The sequence below is a fragment of the Marmota monax genome, unplaced genomic scaffold (genome assembly GCF_021218885.2).
Source record: "Marmota monax isolate L192 unplaced genomic scaffold, Marmota_monax_Labrador192_F-V1.1 WCK01_AAM20220418_F8-fsc00001, whole genome shotgun sequence".
NCBI classification, from domain to species: Eukaryota; Metazoa; Chordata; class Mammalia; order Rodentia; family Sciuridae; genus Marmota; species Marmota monax.
The window spans coordinates 42,848,595-42,875,176 of record NW_026693777.1 but is presented as its reverse complement, the minus strand read 5'-3'; the positions used below and the strand labels follow the sequence as shown (position 1 = coordinate 42,875,176).

Here is a 26,582-nt window from a genome sequence, read left to right as displayed (position 1 = left end):
AACTTCAAGACATATAACAGCCAAGGCGATGTGGGCTGCTCAGCAGCACATCTTGGGTGTCTTGTTCACCTGGATGCAGCATCTATCTATCTTATTCACATTATATACAGAGCCTAATGTAAACCTAGCAAATAGTTGTCACTCAAATATCTGAATGAGTTTTATTGAGCCTCTGATTCCTGCCCGCAGTAGCCTAGAGCTACTGAGTTACAGAGGGTCTCAGTGATAAGGAGAGTTGACTGGCTCATGGAATAAAGACAAGGTTTTTCATGAAGTTGAGCAAATACTCAGATCCATGAGGATCCTGAATCACCTGGAATGTTTAATGCCTTGCAGTTCAGAATCCCTTGTGATATACAAGCCATGATTAGGTTTCAATTGTTAGTGACGGTGAGCCATATTTTAGGACCTGAGAGCCAAATGTCCCAAAACTGCTTTCTTGGATTTTTTTTTTTTTTAAACTGGGAATTGAACACAGTTTGTTCTACCAGTAAGCTATAGCCCCAGTCCTTTTTATTTCTTATTTTTGAACCTAGGCTGGCCTTGAACTTGTGATCTTTTGCTTCAGGCTTGTAATCAAGTCACTGTGATTACAGGTGTGCATGACCACACCTGGCTTCTCCTTTTTTTTTTTTTTGGTACCAGGAACTGAATCCAGGGGTGCTTAACCACTGAGCCACATCCCTAACCCTTTTTATATATATTTATTAGGTCTTGCTAAGTTACTTAGAGCCTTTATTGATGAGGCTCGCTTTGAACTTGCAATTCTCCTGCCTCAACCTCCCAAGCCACTGGGATTATAGGCATGTGCCACCACGCCTGGTCTCTCCTCTCTTCTTTATCTCAGGAATATACCTTTATCTCTTGAATGGAGAAAATAATATATTCTCTCATATTGCTCCTCTAACTGGAATTCTTCTCCTATGTCTCTATTATGCAAATTCAACTCACTGTTAAATGCCTCTTCCTCTGAGAAATCTGTGCTGTTAACAGACAGAATTATCTCATATCTCTATTGGTTCCCTTTGTACACTTCATCATACATGTTCAACTAGGGCATGGACCAGGCATTCACCTCTGTATTACAGCATTAAAAAGGTTTGGCATATAATGGGTAGTTAACAACCAGTATGGATTAATGTTAAGAATATAAACACAGTTGTTTTTCCCTACCCACATTATCACTGCTCAATATTATTAAGTTTGTCAAAAGCTATGGAAGTATTAATGACACTGTGTCATTCACCCCATGATGCCTGAAAACAAAAATCATGGTTCTCCTTATGTGTACAAAACAAACAAAACAACAAAAGCTTGTAATTCCAACTACTCAGGAAATTGAGGCAGGAGGACTGCAAATTCAAGGTCAGCCTCAGCAATTTGGTGAGACCCTTTCTCAAATAAAATAAAAAGGGCTAGAGATGTAGCTCAGTGGTAGAGAACCCCTGGGTTCAATCCCCAGTACCATCAAAACAAAACAAAACAAACAAAAAACCCAACAACATGTACATGTACAGCATAAGGAACAGAAAAGAGAAAACTTCTGTTTGGACAGAAGAATCAAAAGGTTATCCAGACAAGCCAGATATGGTGGCACATACCTGTAATTCCAGAGGCTCAGGAAGCTAAGGCAGGAGGATTGAAGATTCAAAGCCAGCCTCAGCAACTTAGTGAGGCTGTAAGCAACCTAGTAAGACACTGTCTCAAAATTAAAAATAAAAAATAAAAAGAGGTGGGGATGTGGCTTCATGGTTAAGTACCATTGGGTCCAATCCCTGGTAAAATAAATAAGTAAGTAAGTAAATATATAAATAAAGTAAGTAAGTATTGTCCAGTCAGAAATTTAGGGTAAGAAACAAGCATTAAGAATGTCCTGCTGGGGACATAGCTCAGTTGGTAGAGTGCTTGCCTTGCATGCACAAAGCCCTGGGTTCAATTCCCCAGCACCACACACACACACAAAAAGTTGAGAAAATCATTCAGGGTTGGGGTTGTAGCTCAGTGGAAGAGCACTTGCCTAGCATGTGTGAGGCACTGGGTTTGATTCTCAGCACCACATACAAATAAATAAAATAAAGGTCCATCAACAACTAAAAAAATATAAAAAAAAAAATGCCATGGCTGGGCGCGGTGACACATGCCTGTAATCCCAGCGGTTTGGAAGGCAGAGACAAGAGAATCACGAGTTAAAGCCAGCCTCAGCAAAGGCAAGGCGCTAAGCAACTCAGTGAGACCCTGTTTCTAAATAAAATAAAAAATAGGGTTGGGGATGTGGCTCAGGTCGAGTGCCCCTGAGTTCAATCCCCAGTACCAAAAAAAAAAAAAAAGGTCTTTGGATGTGGGTATAGCTCAGTGTTAGTAATGTGCTTAGCATGCATGAGACCCTGGGTTTAATCTAACATGCACACTCACAGAATATAGAAAAGGGCATTTATGAGAAGCCCACAACTAACATTATACACAATAGTGAAAGACTAAAAACTTTCCCCTAAGATCAGAAAAAAAACAATGATGCCTACTTTTACCCTACCACCTCTACTAAAAAATGTACTGGAAGTTGTATTCAGAGCAACTAGGCAAGAAAAAGAAATAAAAGGTATCCAAATGGGAAAGAAAGAGATATCTCTATTCACAGATGACATTATTTTACACACACACACACACACACATATACACATACACACAATGGAATATTATTCCACCATAAAAAAAAGGAATGGAGTTCTAATATATGCTACAAATTAATCTTGAAAATATTATGCTGAAGCAAAAGACAGACACAAAAGGCTACATATTATATGATGCCATTTATATGAAATGTCCCCAACAGACAAACCATAAATGCAGACAGATTAATAGTTACTATTCCTAGTAACCAGAGGGTAGAGGTAAAGGAATAGGAATGACTGCTTAATAAGGTACAGGTTTCCTTTTCGAGGTGAGGAAAATGTTTTGGAAGAAGTGATGGATGTATATCATCAGGGATATACTAAATGCCACTAATGTACACCTTTTTTAAAAATATTTATTTTTTAGTTGTAGGTACACACAATATCTTTATTTCATTTTTATATGGTGCTGAGGTTTGAACCCAGTGCCTCATGTGTGCGAGCACTCTACCACTGAGCCACAACCTCAGCCCGCTAATGTACATCTTAAAGCAGTTAATTTTATGTGAAGTTTATTGATTTAAAAAAAAAAAAAGAAGCAGCAATAGAAAATCAGTTACATAAGGTGTTAGAAAAAAGGATATATTTACAAACCAAAAAGCTCCCAGATTCTAGCTGGGGAGAAGGAAGGAGGTAGCATGTATGAACACGTCCCTTACAGCCCAAACTCAATCCTATGGAAACCCTGAGTACCAGCTCATAGGGTCAGCCCCTGCCCCATGGCTCATCCCTGTTCCACCCCAAGAAGCAATCCCTCCATTGGTTACTGCCTTCAGTTTTCTTGCCAGTCATCCTGAGCCCAGGGAGGCAAAGGTGAAACATACTCAAAGTCCGGTCCTTTATAGCGGAGGGCATGCAGGAACATCACAAGGTCTTGGGGTAAGGGATCCTGTCGCACCAGCCGGCATTCTGCACAGAGTGGGTCTGTCTCTTGATTCATAACATCTGTTTCAGCTGCCTTTCCTTGTGCCAAGTCCACTGTGTCCATATCCTGAGGGACTGCTTCAACTATTCCATCCGTCTTCTGGGGAGCTGTGGCCAACTCTTCTAGGCCGTCCTTGGCCAACTCTGAGGAGGGGGCTGTAGAGTCTGTGAGTCCTGGGGGCATGTCACCATCACAGAGACCTAGTACATCCAGGCTCTGTTTGGCTTCGTGCTCTGCCACCAGGTCCCGGAGCAGTTCCTCATCTGTCTTGGGAATATGGCCACCCCTTCCTCGAGAGGGGCCCCAGGCCACTGAATTGTAGATGGGGTCATTGAGAATGGGGTGACCCAGGAATTGAAGATGGACTCGGATCTGGTGGGTACGGCCTGTAAGTGGCCGGCATCGTACCACACTGGAGCGGCCATTGTAGCTCAGCCTCTGGAACACAGTCTCACAGGGCTTGCCCTGGGGATCTACACGGCACACCCCTACCTTGTAAGATACCACTAAGATGGGTTCTTTGCAGGTCACCTCCTCGGCAGGGAACTCCCCTTCCACACGGCACACATACTCTTTTTCTAGCTAGGAAGAGGAGGGAAGAAGGAGAAAGTCAGCATAAAGTCTATAAACTTGAGGAGTCTAAACCATCTGTGGAGTGATAGGAATACACCAGTGTCAGAAAGAAGAGGATTCAAAACCCAGCTCTACCACTTACCAATTTCATGATCCTGGGTATATTATTTTAATCTCTTTCAGTCCCAATAACTCATCTAGAAAATGTGAGATTAAAAAAAAAACTTATTCCTCACCAGGCATGGTGGCACATGCCTATAAACCCAGTGGCTCAGGAGGCTGAGGCAGGAGGATCACGAGTTCAAAGCCAGCCTCAGTAAATTAGTGAGGCCATAAACAACTCAGTGAGACCCTGTCTCTAGATAAAATACAAAAATGGGCTGGGGATGTGGCTCAGTGGTTAAGCATCCCTGAGTTCAATCCCCAGTACCAAAAAAACAAAACAAAAAACCAAACATATTCCTCACAGGGCTGTCATAAGCATGCACTTAAAATGATCCAGATCCAGATGCAGAATTCCAACTCTGCATCCAAAAGTATAATCATTAGCAGTAAACTTCTACACAAACCTCTTCCATCTTCAACCAGAGCTTTCCCACCAAACAGGCTTTCTCCAACATCTTTCTTTTCTTTGTTCTTTCTTTCTTTCTTTCTTTTTTTTTGGGTGTGTGTGTTGGGGATCAAACCCAGAGCCTGAGGTAAGGTGGTCAAGCCCATGCAATGGGTGTAGGTCTTTCAGTTGGTGCTCCTTGCCCAGGATGAATATGTCTGTGTTGTATTGGAAGCAGCCAAGGGATGGACAGGAATGGAGAAAGACAAATGCTTTACTGCTGAGCTAAATCCCTAGCCCTTCTAAAATCTTAAAAACCTTCCCTCGTCTCTCAGCACTCTAAAACTTCAAAATAGCAAATTACCAAGAAAGACAGTTTATGAGTATAAGCTGGACATAGTGGTGCACACCTATATCCCAGAGACTGGGAACTTGAGGCAGGAGGATCCCAAATTTGAGGCCAGACTCAGCAACTTAGTGAGACTCTGTCTCAAATTTTTAAAAACTAAATAAAAAGGGCTAGGATGGAAAGAACTCAGTGGTATAGTATCCTGAATTCAATTGCCTTAAAAATAAAGGGAAAAAAAGGATAGTGTATGCCATCTCTAAAGATCTTTTGAAACATACAGGGTAATCTGTCTTTGACACCTTAGGTGATGACTTTCAAGTAGGAAGCTTGGACAGATAAACAAGAAGCCCATTTCAGATATAGAATTCTGTGACACCTTGTCGACACAGAGCACTCATGAGCCCAGGAAGTGACCTACAGGAGAGAAAGGCCTGGTTTACCTGCCGGTCCCGAACCTGCTCATGAATTCTTTCAGAGACAACTGCTGTCTTAGCAAACATGAGCACTCCTGAGGTAAGGCGGTCAAGCCGATGCAATGGGTGTAGCTCCTTCAGTTGGTGCTCCTTGCCCAGGATGAAGATGACTGTGTTGTGTCGGAAGCGGCCACAGGGATGGACAGGAATGGAGGAAGGCTTGTCTACAACTACCACATCTTCATTTTCAGCTAGCAGGCGAACAGGCTCTGCGGTAACTGGTGGCTCATGCCTGTGCACCGTGTTCCGCAAGAAATCATTATCCTGTCAAAAACACAGGTAGCCTGTCAGCTTGGAACCATATGTCTGTAATCAGTCAACATCACACCTCATTCTCCTTTTTTCCTTATTGACACAGAAGGATCACAGTATATGCTTAAGCAGAAAACGAAAAGTGTATAGTATTATCTCATTTTGTAAAAATACATACACACAGAGATAGCAGGCATTGAAAAAGTATGAAAAAGTTAATGATATCTCTAAGAGGTGAGATTACGGATGTCTTGGTTTTGCTTATTTGTTTATTCTCTAACTTAAAGTTACATTATAAAAGCAATTTTTAAAGTGAAGTTAAAACTTTCTTGAATCATCACTTCTTGTGACCTTGAACCAACAATATCAAGTTGTTAAATCCACAGATATGGGATCTACACTTGGATTTGCCATAGGCTCTCTACAAGTTCTTGGAGAAGTCAATTTCTCTAGAACTCAGTTTCCTTATCTGTAAAATATGAGGGTTAGACCAGAACTATACTTTTCATAATTGGGACAGGAGAGGAAATCCCTAAGTTTTGAAATTGCCTTGTGTTACTAACAGAGGTGTCTGGTACCTCTTGATGTGACAAAATTTTAAAGGGGTCAAAGCACCTGTATAGACAATTCTGGTCTCTATCCCTGACATCCCACAATGTATTACATGTCAGGCTCTATGATAAATAGTTTAAACAGTAGTTATGAGAACACAAACTTTGGAAGTGGCCCTGTTGCTTTACCTTTCCTCAGTTTTCTTAAAAACAAAATGGGGTGGCAATACCTACTGCACAAAGCTGTCATTAGAATTCAATGTTATATTACGTAAAATGCTTAACTTTGTGCCCAACACCCAGGAGACATAAATGATAGCCTCTATTATCACTCTATTATGTACAGAGATCTAAGATGTAGGGTAGAAAGTGGGTAGTGCCCTTGCCACAAGACAACATACAAAAAGGAACTATGATAATTCCAACTTATGTTCCTTAGAAACAAGGAAGCCACCTTGATGGGGAGCATAAACAGGTTGAGTTCTGAAGCACAAACAGGCTGAGTTCTGAAGCACAAACAGGCTATCTACTTGGGGAGACAGGAAGCAGAGGCTAAAAAGGAGTGTTCCAAGTGAAAAGGAAAACGCTTCTGCATTACCATAATTTTACTCCCACACCTATATTCCAAGTCTGAAAAACAAAACCAAAAATCCTGATCCTTTCCTCTCCCGCCTTCTAGCCAGCCCCATCAGGACTGCACCTTGAGCACAATGCTGAGGTCCTGTACTGGCTCCTCGTTGAGATGCAGGCGGCCTGCCCGGATCGCGGCTTCATAGTAGGCGAGAGGCTGGGCTCGGAACTCGGTGCTGAAGACGTGCATCAAGCTGTGGCCCACCCAGCGGCCTTTGCAGTAGGTTCGAAAGTCAAAGTAATAGGGCCGCACCTTGCGCAGGCCGCCCTCGAAGTAGTAGCTGGTCTCTGCAAAGTGCTCATCGCTGAAGCTGACCCCAGTCCGCCGTTTCTTTGGGGGCGGCACTACGCGCTCCCGGGTTGCGCCCCGCCGCTTCTTCCGCTTGCCTGGATCTGGGGCTAGGGCCGAAGGTTCCTCTTTGTCTCCTAGAGTCTGCTCCACGATCCCCGCGGCTGGCTCCACTACTGGGCCCCCGGGCTCGGGGCGCCCTGGAAGCGGCTCAACCCTAGCGTCGCTACCAGCGTCTCCGTTCTGCTGAGTCGGAGCCCTCAGCCCGTCTGCTGCCTCAGCTCGGGTGGACAGTGTTCCCGCCATCGGACCCCTATAGCTACCCCAGGTCCAAGCTAGGCTGAGGGGCCGGAGGTCAAAGCGCCCCTGTACCACAACCCCGAGCCACCCGTGGCGGCCCAGCCACATAACCCCTCAGCCGGCGCTCCGGTGTCGCTGTCTGAAGACGTCACTCGGCATCAGCCAATCAGAGAGGCCCAGTGCCGAGGCCGCGTCTGCGATTGAGTGAGTTAATTCAACAAATTGAATTAAGTTGGAAGAGTTGACCTAAGTGGCGAATTGTGAGGTTGCGAGAATGTCTTACCAAAAGCAGTCATAACTTCTCCGACGAGGGAAATCTGGCGTTATTTCATAAAGAAAATATTTGGGATTGCTCTGTATAAAAGCCGTCGCAGGAGTCGTTCGTGTACTTTGCATGTAGACGACTGCTCAAAATTCCTTGGATCTGGAGAAACGCTTGAAAGGAGCTTGATTTGAAATAAAAACAAAACAAAAAGCATCACCAAAATGAAGACTGCCAACTTCTGTGAATATACTAAAAATCATGTATACCTTAGGATGACTGAATATTATAATATGTGACATATCTCAATAAATTCCTCCCTCACAACACATACAAATGTCTTTCACATTTGTCCGTCTTTCTGACAGCATGAGAAAGACTCAGAATTTCCCACTTGCCTCCAATATGCTCCCATACTGATAAACTTGCCCATTAAAGTTGCAAGTGGTAACTCTTAAGGTTCATTACCGGGAACGCATCACCATTCTTCAGGGGAATCACGAGAGCAGGCAGATTACACAAGTTTACGGAAATGCAAATGTTTGGAAATATTACAGATCTTTTTGACTATCTTCCCTTCACTGCCTTGGTGGATGGGCAGATCTTCTGTCTACATGGTGGCCTCTCACCATCCATAGACACACTGGATCATATCAGAGCATTTGATCGTCTACAAGAAGTTCCCCATGAGGGTCCAATGTGTGACTTGATGATCGTGGTAGTTGGGATATATCTCCTCAAGGAGCTGGTTACACATTTGGACAAGATATTTCTGAAACATTTAATCATGCCAATGGCCTCACGTTAGTGTCTAGAGCTCACCAGCTGGTGATGGAGGGATATAACTGGTGCCATGATCGGAATGTAGTAACAATTTTCAGTGCTCCAAACTATTGTTATCCTTGCGGTAACCAAGCTGCAATCATGGAACTTGATGATACTCTAAAATATTCTTTCTTGCATTTTGATCCAGTACCTCCTAGAGGCGAACCACATGTTACTCGTCATACCCCAGACTACTTCCTGTAATGAAATTTTAAACTTGTACAGTATTGTCATGAACCATATATTGACCTAATGGAAATGGGAAGAGCAACAGTAACTCCAAAGTGTCAAAAATAGTTAACATTCAAAAAACTTGTTTTCACATGGACCAAAAGATGTGGTATAAAAATACAAAGCCTCTTGTCATCAACAGCCGTGACCACTTTAGAATGAACCAGTTCCTTGCATGCTGAAGTAACACTGTTGGTCAAGAAACCAGTTTCTGGCATAGCGCTATTTGTAGTTACTTTTGTTTTCTCTGAGAGACTGCAGATAATAAGATGTAAACATTAACACCCCGTGAATACAATTTAACTTCCTTTTAGCTATAGCTTTACTCAGCATGACTGTAGATAAGGTTAGCAGCAAACAATCATTGGAGCTTAATGAACATTTTTAAAAATAACTACTAAGCCCCCCCCCCCTCTACTTGTGAGTTTTGAAATCGTTTTGTTTATTTTCAGGGAAACCGTTTAATTTAATTGTATGATTTGTCTGCACTCAGTTTATTCCCTACTCAAATCTCAGCCCCATGTTGTTCTTTGTTATTGTCAGAACCTGGTGAGTTGTTTTGAACAGAACTGTTTCTCTCCCTCCTGTAAGACGATGTTACTGCACAAGAGCACTGCAGTGTTTTTTATAATAAACTTGTGAACTAAGAACTGAGAAAGTAAAAAAAAAAAAGCTGCAAGTGGATCAGAAAATGTATTGCCAGAGTTTATAAATGCCAAATGCTGAAACCAACACTGGTTAACTTCATTAGAGAGGGTTATTGAAAAGATACTGGTGCCTCACAGAATTTGCAAATGATCTGGAGAACAGGCTCAGCAAAAAGGGCCAAATCAAAGGAAGCAAAGTTCTCTGAAAATCAGCCATCTGTTGCCAAAGAAGAAACATAGTTGAGATGCTATAACTACCCTGTTGTGCCAAAGTACTCCTTGCCTCACAGCCCTTCTTAGAAATCTCCAAATCTCCCTGCAACTTTGTGTCACTCTTACAAAGTTCAAAGTCCTGCAAGGGAGCTTTTCATCAGCCAACCCTAGGTCACAGTTCTGAGTCTTCACTTCTAGGGTGCCTAGAAAAAGAAAATTCCGACCTTTAGTTTCCAGAGTGGGATTCCTCCAAATAGGCATTCAGAGGCTATGATACCAAAAAAAGGTACAAATGTCCAGTCTAATTCAGGAAAATGAGCATTAACCTTTACTGGGCCTTTATGATACAAAATGCTAATGTTGATTTAGGGCATTCTTATCATATGCGTTAGCACTCTGAGGAGTAAGAGAAGTCTTTTTTGCTAAATTATTTCTGTTAAATCATCAGTCTCATCAAACTGAGGGACTGCAGATTACTCTTACTCCAGAGCAGCAGGAGGTATCCACTGCTATTAGAAATTCCTATGCTAAAAAGCCAGATTCCCAACTCCCTCCTCAAATAAGAGGTTGCATTTTCCATTGATTGTGGGTATGTTAGAACAAAACTGCTTCAAAGTGAAGTCACCATCTCTCAAGTATTAAGAAATTATTAGGGGCTGGGGTTGTGGCTCAGTGGTAATGCACTTGCCTAGCATGCATGAGGCACTGGGTTCGGTCTCCAGCACCATAAAAAAATAAATAAATAAATAAATAAAAAACAACAACTCTCTCTCTCTCTCTCTCATAAAATTATTGTGTCCATCTACAACTAAAAATAATTTTTTAAAGAAATTATTTAAAAGTCCACAATGAGGGTAGGTGCCGCCACAAAGCACTTGTATATTCAAACAGGAAACTTTATTTTTTTTTTTAAAGAGAGAGAGAGAATTTTTTAATATTTATTTTTTAGTTTTTGGCGGACACAATATCTTTGTTTGTATGTGGTGCTGAGGATCGAACCCAGGCCGCGCGCATGCCAGGCAAGCACGCTACCACTTGAGCCACATCCCCAACCCCAAACAGGAAACTTTATTGCCCGAATTCCACCAGTACTCCACTCACACTCCCCGGGAACTCTCCCAGCTCCCCCACACCCCCCCACCCTGGGTCGGCGCCTACCCTCTTGGATCCAGTGAGAACTCAATGGGAACTTCAAAGTAGTGGGCACCAGAAGGCAGCAAGAGCCGCCCCATTGCTGGACAGTAAAGGTCTATATACAATTGAATACACAGCTTAACATAACCATCATCATCTCAATGGCTGGCTGGCATCACCTCTCAACCACTCCCTTCCGACAAAATGCCAGGCGTCATCCCTGTGGCCCTCAACAGGTAGGGTCTGAGAACAAGAAGGTGTTCTTAGCAAAACTTTCTGCTTTATAGAGTTTTTTTTTTTTAACTTAAAAAAAGTATACACATACACTGAGGATTGAACCTATGGGCACTCCACCACTGTGCTACATCCCCAAGAATTTTTATTTTTTATTTTGAGACAGGTCTCAGTAAGTTGCTTAGGGCCTCACTAAGTTGCTGAGGCTGGCTTTGAACTTGTGATCTTCCTGCCTCAACCTCCCAAGTCACTGGGATTACAAGTATGCACCACCATGCCTGGCTCCCCAGGACTTTTTATATTTTATTTTGAGACAGGGTCTTCTGCCGCAGTCTGGCTGGGCACAATTCAGGAGCCACTTGTCAAAAGAAACAAACTTTATTTTTAGAACCACACAGCCAAACAAAACAAGCTCCTCAGGAAAAAACCCTCAGAGCCCAACTGCCACCACCGGCTTCCCACAAGCCTCTCAACCTCTCCCACTCCTCCTGCTCTTGAGGCCCATTGGCTGGGTCACATGGGCAGAGCCAAAAAAGTCCCCCAATGAGCAGCTCCGTGGTCTGAAAGGGCAGGAAAACAGCCCAATAAGCATCACCGCAAAGGAGCCAATCAGCTAGAAGTTGCTGGGGCCACTGTGAGCCAATCATCAGCTGGCAGTCTAAAAGTTTGCTGGGGCCCTTTCTGCTGTGGCTCTCAACAGTCTTCCTTAATTGACAAGGCTGGTCTTGAACTTGCAATCTTCCTGCTTCAGCTTCTCAAGTAGCTAGAATTACAGGCATGTGCCACTGCACCCAGTAAGCAATTGATTTTGTTGCCACCTAGGACCATGCTTCTGTTAGTAAGTCCCTAATGAATTTCACTTTTTGCAATCTTGGATCTCTCTGCCTTTCTTCAATCTCATGACATGTTGGGCATGGTCTTCATTTACTGGGACCAGGTTGTTTTGGAACAGAGTTGAGAGAATCAAATAAGTTAGTTCAAGTAAAACTTAGAATAGTGCTTGGCAAAACTATGGAGATAGAAAACAAAAATCTTATCCCCCAACTCTTTCTGACCTATAGAATGAGAATTTTTATTTCAATTTCATCCCAGGGAGCTTGCATATTAAAGCTTGAGAAGCACTGGCATAGACCATGTACATTAAACATTTGTTGTACTCTATGAACATCCAACATCTTCTAAACATCTGTGTGTGTGTGTGTGTGTGTGTGTGTGTGTTGGGAATTTCACACAATTCTACCTCCAAGAAGTGGAATCCAGAAACTGGCCTTCCCAGCTTCCCTTGAAGCTTGGGCATAGGAATTTGACCTGGGCTCTCCATTCATCAGGCAGAAGCTTTGGTTCAGATGCACACAGTGGTAGAAAGAGGCTGTGATGGAACCAATATCTGAGAAGTTAGCTGAGGAGGCATCTAATTGGAGGAATATTGTGAGCAATGCTATTAATAATTACTCAGAGGCAGATTATCTTTAAATGCAAGTGTATATTCAATCACACCAATCATCAAATATAAACAATTAATGCAAAAGTGTTGGGTGTGCTGGAGCACCCCAACTAGCATTCAATGCACACTAATTAAACACTATAAGCAAATTACACAATCCTAGGGCAAATACCTCTAATGCTACGTGACTTCTCTTAGCCAAAGAGCAGATATTGTCCTTGTCTTGTGGTTCTCTCCAGCTGATGGCTGGACATCAGGGAATGGTGGAGTTAGTCCAGGGACGGACAGCAAAGCAGCCAGTCTCACCTATGTCCTTGGAGCAAAACTCTTCAATGTGGCAGGACCAGCAATTTAAATACAGTTCCAAGTTAGTGATGCACATTGGTGATTGGTTACTGCCATATTCAGATACTGCCATGTTCATGCCTCTTTTTCCAGGAGTAATCACAGTCAAAATCTTGTCAATCATTTGGCCCTTGTTTTCTAACCTTCTCACTTTCCTTTTCTTTTCATAGTCTTTTTAAGAATGGTTATAAATGTGAGCCGGGTATGGTGGCTCATGCCTGTAATCCCAGTAGCTGGAGAAGCTGAGGCAGGGGGACGGTGAGTTCAAAGGCAGCCTTAGCAACTTTGCAAGGCCCTAAGGAACTCAGCAAGACTCTATCTCTAAATAAAATATTAAACGGGGCTGGGGATGTGGCTCAGTGGTTGAGCAACCCTGCTTTCAATCCCAGGTACAAAAAAAAAAAAGTATTTATAAATGTGAACAGTAGAGTGCCTTGTCTTGTGGTGGTAGTTTCATATGGTGGTAGTTTCATATGGTAGTTGTCACTACCATAGCCACACTGATGGGATTTGGTCACCTCTAGAGAACGTTGTCAGTCAAGTTACTGCTACTAATGGCTGATACCTTTCATCACACTTTTCTTGGGAAGACAATAACAGTCTTGAAAATTGAGGACTGGGAAGAAATTTATAACTCAATAAATATGATGATATCCCTTGAAGGATATCCAAGGTCATCTTTTATTTGTGGTGCTAGGGAATCAAACCCAGAGCCTTACGCATCCTAAACAAATGTTCTGCAACTGAGCTACACACTCAGCCCTCAAAGAGTTTCTGGCACAACACATTCTTATGCACTGTGGCCACCCTTCTGTCATACCTTCTTATAGCTTTGCTGTTATTTGTAAATTTGTCCACTTCCAAGGCCATCCCCCTCTACAAGCTGTGAGGATCTCTGGGACCCATACCAAATCTTATGTATGAGTCTTGAATTCATGCTTAACACAAGCCTAGAACACAGAAGGAGCTTGGCATCTACTGACTACATGAATGAGGGAAAACCTCACATTCGGTGAATAGGGCACGGGTCTCCTGTGACAGTAAAAAGCCACCAATGTGCTCTAACTTGTGCAGCAAAGGGATGAAGGAGATAAACGCCAGCCCGGAAAATTGCTCAGGGGACAAGAAAAGTCAAAGGTATGGAAAACTGGGCTACTGTAACCCAGCAGGGGACAAGAAGGTGATGCTGGAACCTCCAGCTCTGCAAGTAATCGACCCCACACTTGGGCGGGAATTGGCGAGGAGGCGGGGCTCCCGACACGTGACTCCACTGTTTCCCGGCAACCACAGCCCCGCCCACTTCTTCCCCGCCTTCTGCTCCTGGCTTCCTTACGAGCTCCCCTAGACCAATCGACTCACACAACGTCGCCAGGTCGGATGATAATTGGAGGACTGCTGGGCTCCGTCACTTGGAGACTCCGCCCCTCCCTGTTTCTTCCTGCTTACCAGCGACAGACCTGAGCCGAGCGATCCCAGGTTGCTGGGTAGGTGATTGCGGCAGGTGAGGAGGGCTTGGGGTGTCCAGCATTTTGTATTCCCTGGTCTGAACTGACCCCAGAAAACCAGAGGGTGTCGAGGACCTGATTTGTCGTCACTCCCAGCCAGTCCTTGATGCCAGAGCGGCTTAGGCCTAGAGTCTGGATTCAGGGTTTCCTGAGGGGGTCCAGACACCTGTGGCCAGGGTCTGGAGGTGCTCCAGTGAGAGCTAAGTTTTGGTTGGGTGTGTTCAGAGGCGGGTAGGTTCCTCATTTCATCTGGGACACCGTGGCATATCTGTCTCTTTTACCTTGGGCCTTTTCTATGACTGCTGACTGCTGGGCTCTGTCGCTTGGAATTTTTCAGACCTTGCGCTGGGCAACCTTCCTTCCTTATCGCAAAGACTTTTTTTTTTTTTTTTTAATGTACTGATTTTGCAGTACTGAGGCTGGTCTTCCCACATGCTAGTCAAACGCTCTACCCCTGAACTACATATCCAACCCTTTTGGGGCTTTCCATCCAACTGCCTGGGCCACCTGGGTAGCTGGGATTTCAGGCGTGCGCCACCACACCAGACTCTATAAGACCTTTCAGGGAAGGTGTTAATCTGAACTTTAAACATAGCTGATTATGCAAGCTCCCAGGTTCTTTACGTAGTCTTTCCCATCTGTCCTTGCTTGGGCTGTTTTCAGCGACCCCAAACAGGCAGAATATTGGATACTGGGTAAAAATATGGGTTTTGGAGCAGCACCAGTCTGGTCTCCAGTCAGAGATTCATCATGTATTAGTAATGTGCCCTTAAGCAGCTATCCTTTTGAACCTGTTTCTCCATCTATAAAATGATGAAAATGCCTATTTTTCAATGTTTCTGTTAAATGCTAACTACCCTGATCTGAGCATTACACGTTGTTTATATGTAGTGAACACTATACCCCATAAATATACACAATTAAAATGGTTATTTAGCTGGGTATAGTGACACACACCTGTGTGTCATCCCAGCGACTTGGGAGACTGAAACAGGAGACAGGAGATTTGCAAGTTTGAGACCAGCTTCAGCAATTTAGCAAGGCTCTAAGCAACTTGGTGAGTCTTTGTCTCAAAATTAAAAAAATAGAAAAGTGGCTCAGTGGATAAGTACCTCTGGTTTCAAACCCTGGTACCAAAAAAAAAAAAAAAGCCTAATAATTTAAAAGTGAAAAAGATAAATTATGAATTATAGACCAGCTGCTACATGTAATGAGCAATGGCCCTTGTACTATGAGAGTACCTTCTGACAGTCATGCAGCACTTTTACTATCTTCATGTCTATGGGACTGTGCAAGTGCTTGTCTGGGTTCTGTTGAAAGCAGAATTTAATTGGCTAAGGATAGAGCAGTTACATTTTGGAGATCTTCAGAAAAAAGCACGGCTTTTTGTTCACACTGGAAGCATCCTAGAAATTCCTGTGCGTGTGAAAGAGAGAGAGGGAGAATATATAATATAAGCCAGGGGTGGTGACCCACACTTGAAATCCCAGCTACTTGGGATACTTAGGCAGGAAGATTGTGAGTTAGAAGCCAACCTGGGCAACTTACTGAGACCCCATCTCAAAAACAAAATAAAACAAAACACACACGCAATGTAAAATTTTAACCATTTTTGTGTGTACTGCTCAGTGGCATTTATTTCATTATATAGCTATAACCATTATTCAGCTACAGAATTCTCCAAATAAAAACGGTATCTTTAAGAAATAACTTCCCAAGGCTGGGGTTGTAGCTCAGTGGTAAGTGCTCGCCTAGCCACGGGTAAGGCACTGGGTTTGATCCTCAACACCACATAAAAATAAATAAATAAAAATAAAGGCATTGTGTCTACCTACAACTAAAAAAAAAAAAAAAAGGAAAAATAGCTTTACATTTTCCCTTCTCTCCAGCCCCTGATGACTACCAGTCTATTTTCTGCTTATCAGCTCATATGAGTAGAATCATATAGTATATATCCTTTTGTGTCTGGGCTTATGGAAAGTCCCTTTTTATTTATTTATTGTGGTGCTGGGGCATTGTGCATTCGAGGTAAGCACTCTACTAACTGAGCTATATCCCTAGCACCTCCCCCCCTTTATTTTTGTTTATTTATTTTTTATTTTATTTTTGGTACCGGGAATTGAACCAGAGACACTTAACGAAGTCCCATCCCAAGTCATTTTTATTTTGAGACAGGATTTTTTTGTTAATATATTTTATTTTGTCAATGGATGTTTATTTTTAAATTTATTTATATGTAGTGCTGAGAATGCAACCCAGTGCCTCATACATGCTAGGCAAGTGCTCTACCACTGAGCCACAACACCAACCGAGACAGGATCTTGTTAAAGGGCCTCACTAGGTTGCTAAGGCTGTTCTTAAACTTGCAATCCTCCTGCCTCAGCCTCCTCCCAAGTTGCTGGGATGGAAATTTCATGAAGACAAACTTCATTTTGAATAACTTGATGAATGCAGAGCTAGAAAGGAACTCAATTACTCTTTTGACATCTTTGTACATAATATGAATCTGATGGAAGATATTTTAATTTTTTTGTTAAAAGAAACTTCTTAAAATCCTATTACCTTCATTAATGGACAAATAAATATGTGAGTGCCACACATTTATACTGTATTCTTAAAACTAGTTCTTACTTACTTGATCTTCTGTTTTCCAGCTTAAATCCCAAATGAAAATGTTTGAGAGTGTTGACTCTACAGCTACAAGATCTGGCAGAGATCTCTGGGCCGAAATCTGTTCCTGTTTGCCAAATCCTGACGAAGATGTTGCCAACAATGCCTTCTCGGACTCCTTTGTGAATTCTTACCCTACAGGTGAAGGCCAGAGGGAGGCAGAAAACTTTGCAGTCCAGCCAGCTATAAAGCCCTGGGCTCCCTTGCAGGATTCAGAAGTATATTTAGCATCTCTAGGTAAGTTAGCTTGCTGGCGTACTCTCTTCTCTTTTTAAAATCAGAAGCTGGTGGTTTTAGAGGAGCATGTTGAAGTTCTCTTGAATCAAACTTGGTTTCCTGTTCCCTTTTTTTTTAAGTCTTTGAAACATGTATCTGTTAGATGTAATTCTAGGGGTGTTTCAGTTTTGCTATAGGAAAGGATCACCCTCACTTTTCTTGTACATCCCTTGGAGCAATTTTTATCACCTCCTACCTCTAACCATTTCATCTAAATTCTGTATTTGGGGATTTTATTTATTCATTTGGCAGTATGGAGGATTGAACCTAGGGGTGCTATACTACTGAACTAAATCCCCAGCCCTTTTTATTTTTTATTTTGAAACAGGGTCTTGCTAAATTGCCCAGACTAGCCTCAAACTTGTGATCCTCTTGCCCTAGGCTCCCAGGTTGGATTACAAGCATGCACCACTGCACCTGACTTAAATTCTGTTTTATTTCTTGGCGTTCTGTAGAACCCTCTTGCTTACTATTATTGGCCTGCCCATATATTCAGGTAACTTAAAAGTGTTAAACTTTATGCCATCCTGATAGAAATGCTCATGACCCCAAAGCTACATGGAGATTTCTAATGGTAGAGCTGGAAAAAATGTTATATTATATAGATTGATTGTTGGAAATGGGAAGGCGTGTTGACATAAATTCATTTTATCTCTTATTAGCTATTTTATTTTTCTATATATCTTTATTTTATTTATTTGTTTTTTAAGTGGTGCTGAGGATCGAACCCAGTGCCTCACACATGCAAGGCAAACACTCTACCAATTGAGCTACAACCCCCAGCCCCAGCCATTTTATTTAAAAAAAATGTTTCTTGTATACATTCTCAGTGCCATGTCCTGTGGCCATAATGTAAGTATCTAGAGAGATTCCAAACATAGGAATGAAATTCAGATTGTTCCATGCTAGGAGAAAGAGAAATGTCAGCCTAATTTATTTTTTAACTGATACATAAAAGCATAAAAACTGTACATGTTGCCTGGCATGGTGGTATGTGTTGTAATTCCAGCTACATGGGAAGCCGAGGCAAGATGATTACAAATTTGAGTCTAGCCTCAGCAACTTAGTGAGACCTTGTCTCAAAATAAAATTTTCAAAAAAGGGTTGGGGCTATAGCTCAGTGGTAAAGTGCCCCAAGTTTCAATCCTAGTTTTAAAATATAAAAAATAAATTAGGTCTGGGGTTTTGGCTCAGTGGTACAGCGCTTGCCTAGCATGTGTGAGGCCCTAGGTTCGATTCTCAGGATTACATATAAATAAATACAATAAAGGTTTATTGACAACTTAAAAAAAAAAAGAAAAAAATTTTAAAAGTAAATAAATTAAGGGCTGGGGTTATGGCTCAGTGGTAGAGCGCTTGCCTCGCACATGTGGGGCACTGGGTTCGAACCTTAGTACCACATAAAAAAAAAATAAATAAACAAAATGAAAATATTGTGACCATCTACAACTAGAAAAATATTTTTTTAATCATTTAATTAAAACTACACACATTAATGGGGTACCATGTAATGTGTGTGTGTGTGTGTGTGTTTTTTTAATTTATATTTTAGTTGTCGTTGGACACAATACCTTTATTTAATTTGTTTTTATGTGGTGCTAAGGATCAAACCCAGGTTCTCGTACATGCTAGGCAAGTGCTCTACCGCTGAGCCACAACCCAGCCCCCATATAATGTTTTGATACATGTATGTATTATGTAATATTTAAGTCAAGGTAAGAATATCTGTTTTCCTCAAGCATTTATCATTTGTTTATGGTGAAAACTCTCAAAATAATTTCTTCTTATGGTATTCTTTTGTTGCTGGAACATCTATCACAAGACCAAATCTTTGAACTCATAATTTGAGGAAGGAAAGGCAAGCCAGGGAGAAGGAGCTTTTAATGAAGGACGGAGAGAAGAAGCAGAGCTTATATGATTGCTAAGGAATACCTTGGGAGAACAAAAAGAATTTCATTAATGCATAATGGAGGGAAAAAATAGGAGTAAAACAGTTGGGATGATAGAGAATAAGAAAGATGAGGGAGTAATGTGAAATTTGTGGGGAAGTCACCAAAGAGAATAATAATGCTTGCAGCCATGTCTGAAGGGGTTGAAAGTTCTGCTTTCAGTAGCCAGAGAACCTGCTTAATAATGATAAGGAGAAACAACAACAGTCTGAGAAAGCTAAAGAACCAGATCCATTGGCTTGTTAGTACCATGTGACTGGGGTTATTAGAATACATATATTCTAACATACGCCTCATGGAGATGGTGATGATTTTGATTGGCGAAGATTGACTTGGAAAGTTACAACTCCACTATTGTCATGTATGTAAGAAATAAAAAAAAAAAAAGAAAGTTACACTCTACTAAACTTTTCTAAAATCAGTTAAGAAACTAACTAGTAATTAAAATTTCCTTCTCTGGAGAAAATGGGAGCCATTTATGTTTCCTAGGAAAGGGGCTGGGTGACAATGGCAGGCAGGTTTGGAGTATGTAAACATGTCTGTTTCTGCCTGCCCTGTTGAAATCATACCTCCTCAAGAACTCAGCACACTCAGAGAGGGGAAAGTCTTTTGTAGCCCAAAGTATATTTTTCACCATGACAACTAAGGCCAGACAATATGAAGATTATTTCTATTGCCAGATAAACATGTATCAAAGAGAATCCACTGGTAAGAACCATAATTAAAAATGTAACCAGTTAAACATGAGGTATGCATAACCCCTTTTATATCCTTAAGGAAAAAATAAAACCCTTCACTTTTTTTTTTTAGAATTTATTCACAATTTTATTTTTGAAACTTTCTTTTTTCCTTCACATTTTAATATTTATAAACTGTAGGTTTTTTATACAGCTGAACTCTTACAGGAACACAAGTGCTTATTGTTTTATCAGTGGATGTTAGCTGATAGGACTTGTTTAGAAATGAAAACAGGATTGCATTGAATATCATATAAGTTTCTGTTGGTTCTAGGCTTAATGTCCATTATCCCCTCCACACACACAAAAAAAGCCATTATTTACCCATGCAGAATCATGCACTGCTTAATCATAACTGCTTAACAGAGATGCATTCTGAGAAATGTGTTGTTAGGTAATTTCAGAATTGTGTGGAAATCACAGAGTATACACACTCCAACTAAGATAGCTATGTTATCAGTAGGCGACATAATCTTATGGAATCACCATTGTAGATGTGGTCTGCTCTTGACCAAAGCATCTTTTCTTTGGGGAGGGGATACCAGTGATTGAACTCTGGGGCACTCAACCGCTGGCCCACATCCCCAGCCCTATTTTCTATTTTATTTAAAGACAGGATCTCACTGAGTTGCTTGGTGCCTTACCATTACTGAGGCTGGCTTTGAATTCATGATCCTCCTATCTCAGCCTCCCAAGCTGCTGGGATAATAGGTATGCACCACCAAGCCCAGCGACCAAAGCATCTTTATGTAGCACATGCCCATATTATAGTTGAAGAAAAGACTAAATTAAGGAAAAAGGTAAATGATGATATTCTTTGTTGTGTTCTTCAAAAGGGAAAATCTGTTCAACAGTTATACTTAAAATGCAAAGAAGAGTAATTAAACATCTATCATCAGGAAGCCATATGGACTACTCTCGGAGGGATTACAAGATGTTTGTTTTTATTAGGCTCTAACATCCAGACCACAAACTGAGCAACTTTTTAAAATGTTGGGAGATTCTTTTTCTTTAATCAACAATTTAATCACATAGAGATCGTAAAGGTCTCTTACCATTGAATTCTCATCGAGTCAATTTTAGTGTCTAATGAACCATTGGATCTCTCATCATTTTCTCTAATTCTTTCTCATGAGGTTTGGAAAACCACTCATGTCACTGTAACAAGAAGAAAAACCATTTACTCCTCAGAGACATTATTTTCAAGGAGTCGGAAAACAAACGATAGTATATACATGTCATACCAGGAAAAACAAGCATTCCTTAGAGAGATACCTGCTGGGCTTCTGTGATTTCAAAGAAAACATGCCATTGATTTATTTATGAGAACCCATGGCTTTTCCCTTTTCTTGGGTTAAACATTTATTTGATACAATGCAGGATGAGGACATTATGAAGGAAAAAGAAGTATGTTCAGTTACTTTTTATGTGTCCTTTAAAAATTATCTCTTGTACAGGAAATGTGAATATTTTCATCAGTGAGAGAATTGGTAAATTGGCATTTTTCATTGGTAAATTGGGATTTCATTTCACACTCACTTCCTTTGTTAAGCTCTGTTTTCTCTTCTCTTTAGAGAAGAAACTTCGAAGAATCAAAGGTTTAAATGAGGAAGTCACTTCCAAGGACATGCTTCGAACCCTGGCCCAAGCCAAGAAGGAATGCTGGGATCGGTTCCTCCAGGAGAAGTTAGCATCTGAGTTCTTTGTAGATGGGCTTGATTCCGATGAGAGGTAAATTGATTTCTAGTCCAATTCCAGTCTGTTTCACTGAGAGCACTTCTTCTCTAAAGAATTCAGGGATAGTGACATCTGAGTCCTGATATTTTTTGAGATCAACATTAGTTCTTTCTTTCTTTTTTTTTTTTCAGAGAGAGAGAGAGAAGAGAGAATTTCAATATTTATTTATTTATTTTTTTAGTTTTCGGCGGACACAACATCTTTGTTTGTATGTGGTGCTGAAGATCGAACCCGGGCCGCACGCATGCCAGGCAAACGCGCTACCGCTTGAGCCACATCCCCAGCCCCAACATTAGTTCTTTTGAGCTAAAATCAGCCTTTGTAAGGTTGCTCAGTTTGCTCTTAACTTAGCAGATTTTTGAGAATTTTGCCGTAAAGCCAATACCCCGGCTATATGTTAGTCACAGATTGAATAGAGTAGAGGATAACACATCATATTGTAGCTACTCAATAAATTTGTGTAGACCAAATGAATAAATTTATTAAGCAGCTACTGTATGATGGCACTGTGCTTGGTGTTATGAGAGGGTTGTATAAGAAGTTTTAGCCTTTTAGCAATATTTTTGTTTTTGTTTTTGAGTTTTAAGTCCTCAGATAGAGACAGACAACAAATACATATAAAGATTACCTAACAACAAGAGGCAGCATAAGAGAAGAGCTAGATGAGTGGAAGTGATAGAATGTAGTTTGGAGTTAAGAGACCATTGAGCTCCTCCTGGCTCTGGTGTTTGTACCAGGGAGGAAGGGAGGGTTTGAGTGATACCTGAGGTGGTTTGGATATAGGCATTGTGCCACAATAAGTTGTTTGGTACTTAACACTTGGGAATTTGACTCTCCCATTTAACTAACTGTATGTTCTGGAATAAATAACCTGTGTGTGCTTCAGTTTCCCAATCTGTACAGTGGGATTGATAGCTTTTATCTCATAAGGTTGTTATGAGAGTTAAATGAGTTACTCTGTGTAAAGGCCTTAGAACACTGCCTGGCACATGTTAAGCACAATATAAATGTTAGCTATTGTTAATGTTATCTTCCCTAGCAGAATTTTAAAGTTTGGTAAGAATTTATTCAAAATAAAAAGTAGGGCTGGGGATGTGGCTCAAGCGGTAGCACGCTCGCCTGGCATGCGTGCGGCCCGGGTTCGATCCTCAGCACCACATACAAAGATGTTGTGTCCGCCAAGAACTAAAAAAAAAAATAAATATTAAAATTCTCTCTCTCTCTCTCTCTCTCTTTAAAAAAAAAAAAAAAAAAAGTAATGGAGGGAGCTCATTAGTACATATAATTTTTATGTTTTATCAATTAAAATAAGAAATTTAATTAAAAATTCATTGGGGAGTGAAAAATTGAATTTTAACCAAAGGTTTATGCTTTTATCAGTTAAAAAAAGGAAATTTAATTAAAAAAATTCACGGAAGAGTGAAAACTTTAATTTTAACCAAAGGTGTTAGGGAAATATGATTTAACCTAAGTTTGCAAGACATCATTAATATTGATATTGAGAGTCCCATCATATCAGATGAAGATGCTGCTGCTAAAATCAAGGACAGTGTGTGAATAAACTTCATAGTTATATTTTACTTTTTAATTTGCAAAGCACTTTCACTTATATTATCTCAAATATTGGATCAGCATGTCCCCAAATCCTTCAGAAATTAGCATGGCCTCTAAGGTCAGGCCAACTACCTTCTGAAGGCTCATAAAATAAAATAAAGTTTGTTCTTTTCTCTCTGAAGGCTCAACCTAATTGAACTATAAACTGCCTCAAACAGGTGATTTGAGGGTGTATAGATTCTGACCTATTAACAATTTGGTGTTTGCTTATAGTCTCTCTCCTCTTGCATATCTCCCTAAAATCCACTTTTGAGGGAAAAAAAAAAAGACAAAACTTTCTTCTGTATAATTCTCCAGAAAGAATGATGTTTCTTTGAAATCAGAGTAGCACATTTTTGTGTATTTATCCATGCTTAACATAATGGGGCTCTCCCTTTTCTATAGAAATAATTTGAATAATTCTGTGAAAGGAATTGATGAAAATTAATATCCCTATCACACCTGATTCCCCTGAGCCATGGGCATGAGAGTCAGTCAGCCGCTTGCTCCACTCTCTGATGTTTGGATCTGATCCCCATGCCTACAACGGTGGGAATTCTTCTTTCTATCATCCTTCAGGACAAGCACCATTTGTTTTCAAACTTCAAAGTTTATGTTTTAAGTAGAGGTCATTTTTCAGTGGACTCATGTGGGTCTTTGCATTTGTGAGGGCCAAGTAGATGATGCTCCTCCTTGTGTGCTTTTGTCAAAGAAGTAATGGCTAAGAAATCCAGCTGTCCAAAGCACAATTCCCCCATACACTGACAAATGTCTAAAATCTGCTGTTATGGCTTTGGGCTATTAAAGAGCATAGAATGAGGTTTACATTATTTCTTATCATTTATATTTTTCTGTGAATGTCTAATAATTGTAAGGTGTAGGAGCCTGGGTACTTAGGGAAGGTGGGAGGGTGGCTGTGAACCTGACAATCATTCTCTCTCTACATAGGCAAACACAAAGAGCCTTCTGGCATAATGGCCATTCCTTTGTGGGGAACATTTGCAGCTCAGATGTTTCTATCTTGGGGACTTGCTATGGGATGAAATAAACAACACACACACGCACATATAGGAAATATTGCACTTGCTACAAATATAAGCACTATGTATATAAAATTGAGCCTCAGATGCCTCAGGTATGAGAGATTTAAAGATGCTCACTTTTCTGCCTCGCTAATAATTTCATATTTATTTGAGTGTTTCCTCCCCTTGACAATTTCTCTCCTCTTCAGTTTTGAGGAAAAAAGGATAAGACTGAGGCATAAGCTCTTCAGCTATTCTCATCAAGCCTCAGAGGCTCTGCTTTTGAAGGGGGCCTGGTGCTGCTTATAGCCAAAGTGCCCACTAGGGGGTAAATTATGCCGTGGAGCTGCCAGGATGCACAGCTGTCAGAGGAGCATCGCTGTTTTCCCGTGTTAGCAGTGAAAAACAATTGTAGGAAGGAATTGGTGGTGGGAGGGAAGGCAATATTTGAGTAACTGAGCTAATCATTAAGTGATTAATCATTGAGGTCTGATACAGCCACCCTTTTCTTTTACTCTTTTGTAGCACCTTGGAACATTTCAAGAGGTGGCTCCAGCCAGATAAAGTAGCCATCAGCACGGAGGAGGTCCAGTATCTGATCCCTCCAGAGTCACAGGTTGAGAAGCCAGAGGCGGCCGGGGACAAGCCAGCGACAGCAGAACAATAAATTACATACACACAAGCTGAGCAGCTGTCTCAGGTCCAGAGGGAACAGCAAAGAGCTCAGTGGCAATGGCAGTAAGGAGAAATCCAGGGAGGGTAAAAGCCCAAACCTCCACTCCACAAAGCAAACAGCTGCAGGCCCCTGAGGACTTGCTTGGGGCTGGCATGTGTGACTGTCTTGGATGAAGTGACTGACCCAGTGAGTGCTGGATCAGAATACTGCTTTCCTCTGTGTCTCAGCTTGACTGAGCTCTGTTGCTGGTTAAAAGTCTGATGAGGATCTAGTGAAGGACTGGGTGTAAAAGTACTTGGAGACACTGATGCCCTTGTGTATCATGTTAAGTGAGCCACATTTTTTCTTGCCTCTTCTGTATCCCAAGTATTCCCTTGATGAATTGTCAGGGGTGAGTGGGGCTAATGAGAGTGAAGTCAGCTGCCTTGAATCCAAGCCCATGTGGAGCTTCCATAACAAACATGTAGGAAATAGAGGGACTCTGAAAAAAGAGGCTGGGCTTTTCCTTTGTCTGATTTTTGCCTTGTGGAGAAAATGGGTGAAAGAAGTGTGAAAATGTGGGTGTTTATATTTGTGTATATACATATTTTTATTTCATGCATGGCTTCTCCCCCAATTTCTTCCTGTGCCAGTTTCCAAATTAGATTTGTAAATATGGTTTAGTGCTTGACACTACTCCTGAATAGTTCCAAACTTTTTCCTTGTCACAGTTTTCCTGGCTGAGCCTGCACTTTCTTCCTTGTTTATCATACTCTTATTCATATAAACATACAAAATATCTGTTGTCCATATAAAACTTTTCTCATCAGAATAACTGTGTGTGGTGTTGGTGATTGGATTCCTCCCAGAGAGATGTTCCCAGGCAGTGGGAGGTAAAGATAAATGCATGCCAGTGAGGGGATCCGGTAACCTTTGCCTGTCTCCTGTTTTTAACGGAAGCCTCCCGAGGGTGATTCTGAAGCCATGGCCCCAGTGGAGCTTCTTCTGAGTGATAGTTTTAAATCCCTAATGATGAGCAGAGAGGCTATAAAAATCTTCATTTCCAAATCAAGTATTTGCCTTACCCAGAAGGATTGGGGCTAACCAAGTGATTCCATATATTTGCTTAATGATATAATCCCCAAATATACATTTTTTTTCATTGACTAATGGTATTAGCTTTATTCCTACTGGTGTGTGTGTGTGTGTGTGTGTGTGTGTATGTGTGTGTGTGTTAATAGGGGTTGAACCAGGGTACTCTACCACTGAACTACATCCTCAGCTCTTTTTATTTTATTTATTTATTTACTTATTTGTGGTACTGGGGATTGAACCCAGGACCTTGTGCATGCGAAGCAAGCACTCTGCCAACTGAGCTATATCTCCAGTCCCCTTTATATTTTTTGAGAGAGGGTTTTGCTAAGTTGCAGAAGCTAACCTCAAACTTGAAATCCTCCTGCCTGAGCCTTCTGAGTAGCTGCAATTACAGGTGTATACCACCATGCCCAGTGATCTATGGGTACTTTGAAAAAACAGAACACT

The 26,582-nt window shown here is 41.2% G+C and overlaps 2 protein-coding genes and 1 pseudogene across 3 annotated transcripts; 2 read left to right on the top strand and 1 right to left on the bottom strand.

Annotated features, from left to right (window-relative positions):
• Nucleotides 1-2,788: 2,788 nt before the first annotated feature.
• Rpusd2 (RNA pseudouridine synthase domain containing 2) lies at nt 2,789-7,707 on the bottom strand. Its single transcript, XM_046461251.2, has 3 exons — nt 7,043-7,707; nt 5,507-5,803; nt 2,789-4,176 (listed from the first exon to the last, which is right to left on the bottom strand). Exons 1-3 carry the CDS (start codon nt 7,667-7,669, stop codon nt 3,442-3,444), a joined length of 1,659 nt encoding a protein of 552 aa, XP_046317207.1. The 5' UTR covers nt 7,670-7,707; the 3' UTR covers nt 2,789-3,441.
• A 340-nt stretch (nt 7,708-8,047) lies between these two features.
• Nucleotides 8,048-9,533, top strand: LOC124104074 (serine/threonine-protein phosphatase 2A catalytic subunit alpha isoform-like; annotated as a pseudogene).
• A 4,741-nt stretch (nt 9,534-14,274) lies between these two features.
• Nucleotides 14,275-26,206, top strand: Ccdc32 (coiled-coil domain containing 32). 2 transcript variants are annotated; one of them, XM_046461721.1, is made up of 4 exons: nt 14,275-14,380; nt 17,056-17,308; nt 21,608-21,764; nt 24,911-26,206. In XM_046461721.1, the coding sequence occupies exons 2-4, from the start codon at nt 17,068-17,070 to the stop codon at nt 25,050-25,052; spliced, it is 540 nt and encodes a 179-aa protein (XP_046317677.1). In that variant the 5' UTR covers nt 14,275-14,380; nt 17,056-17,067; the 3' UTR covers nt 25,053-26,206. The 2 variants fall into 2 exon arrangements, with proteins under 2 accessions (XP_046317677.1, XP_046317676.1); XM_046461720.2 differs by having other exon boundaries at nt 14,275-14,397.
• The last annotated feature ends 376 nt before the right edge of the window (nt 26,207-26,582 follow it).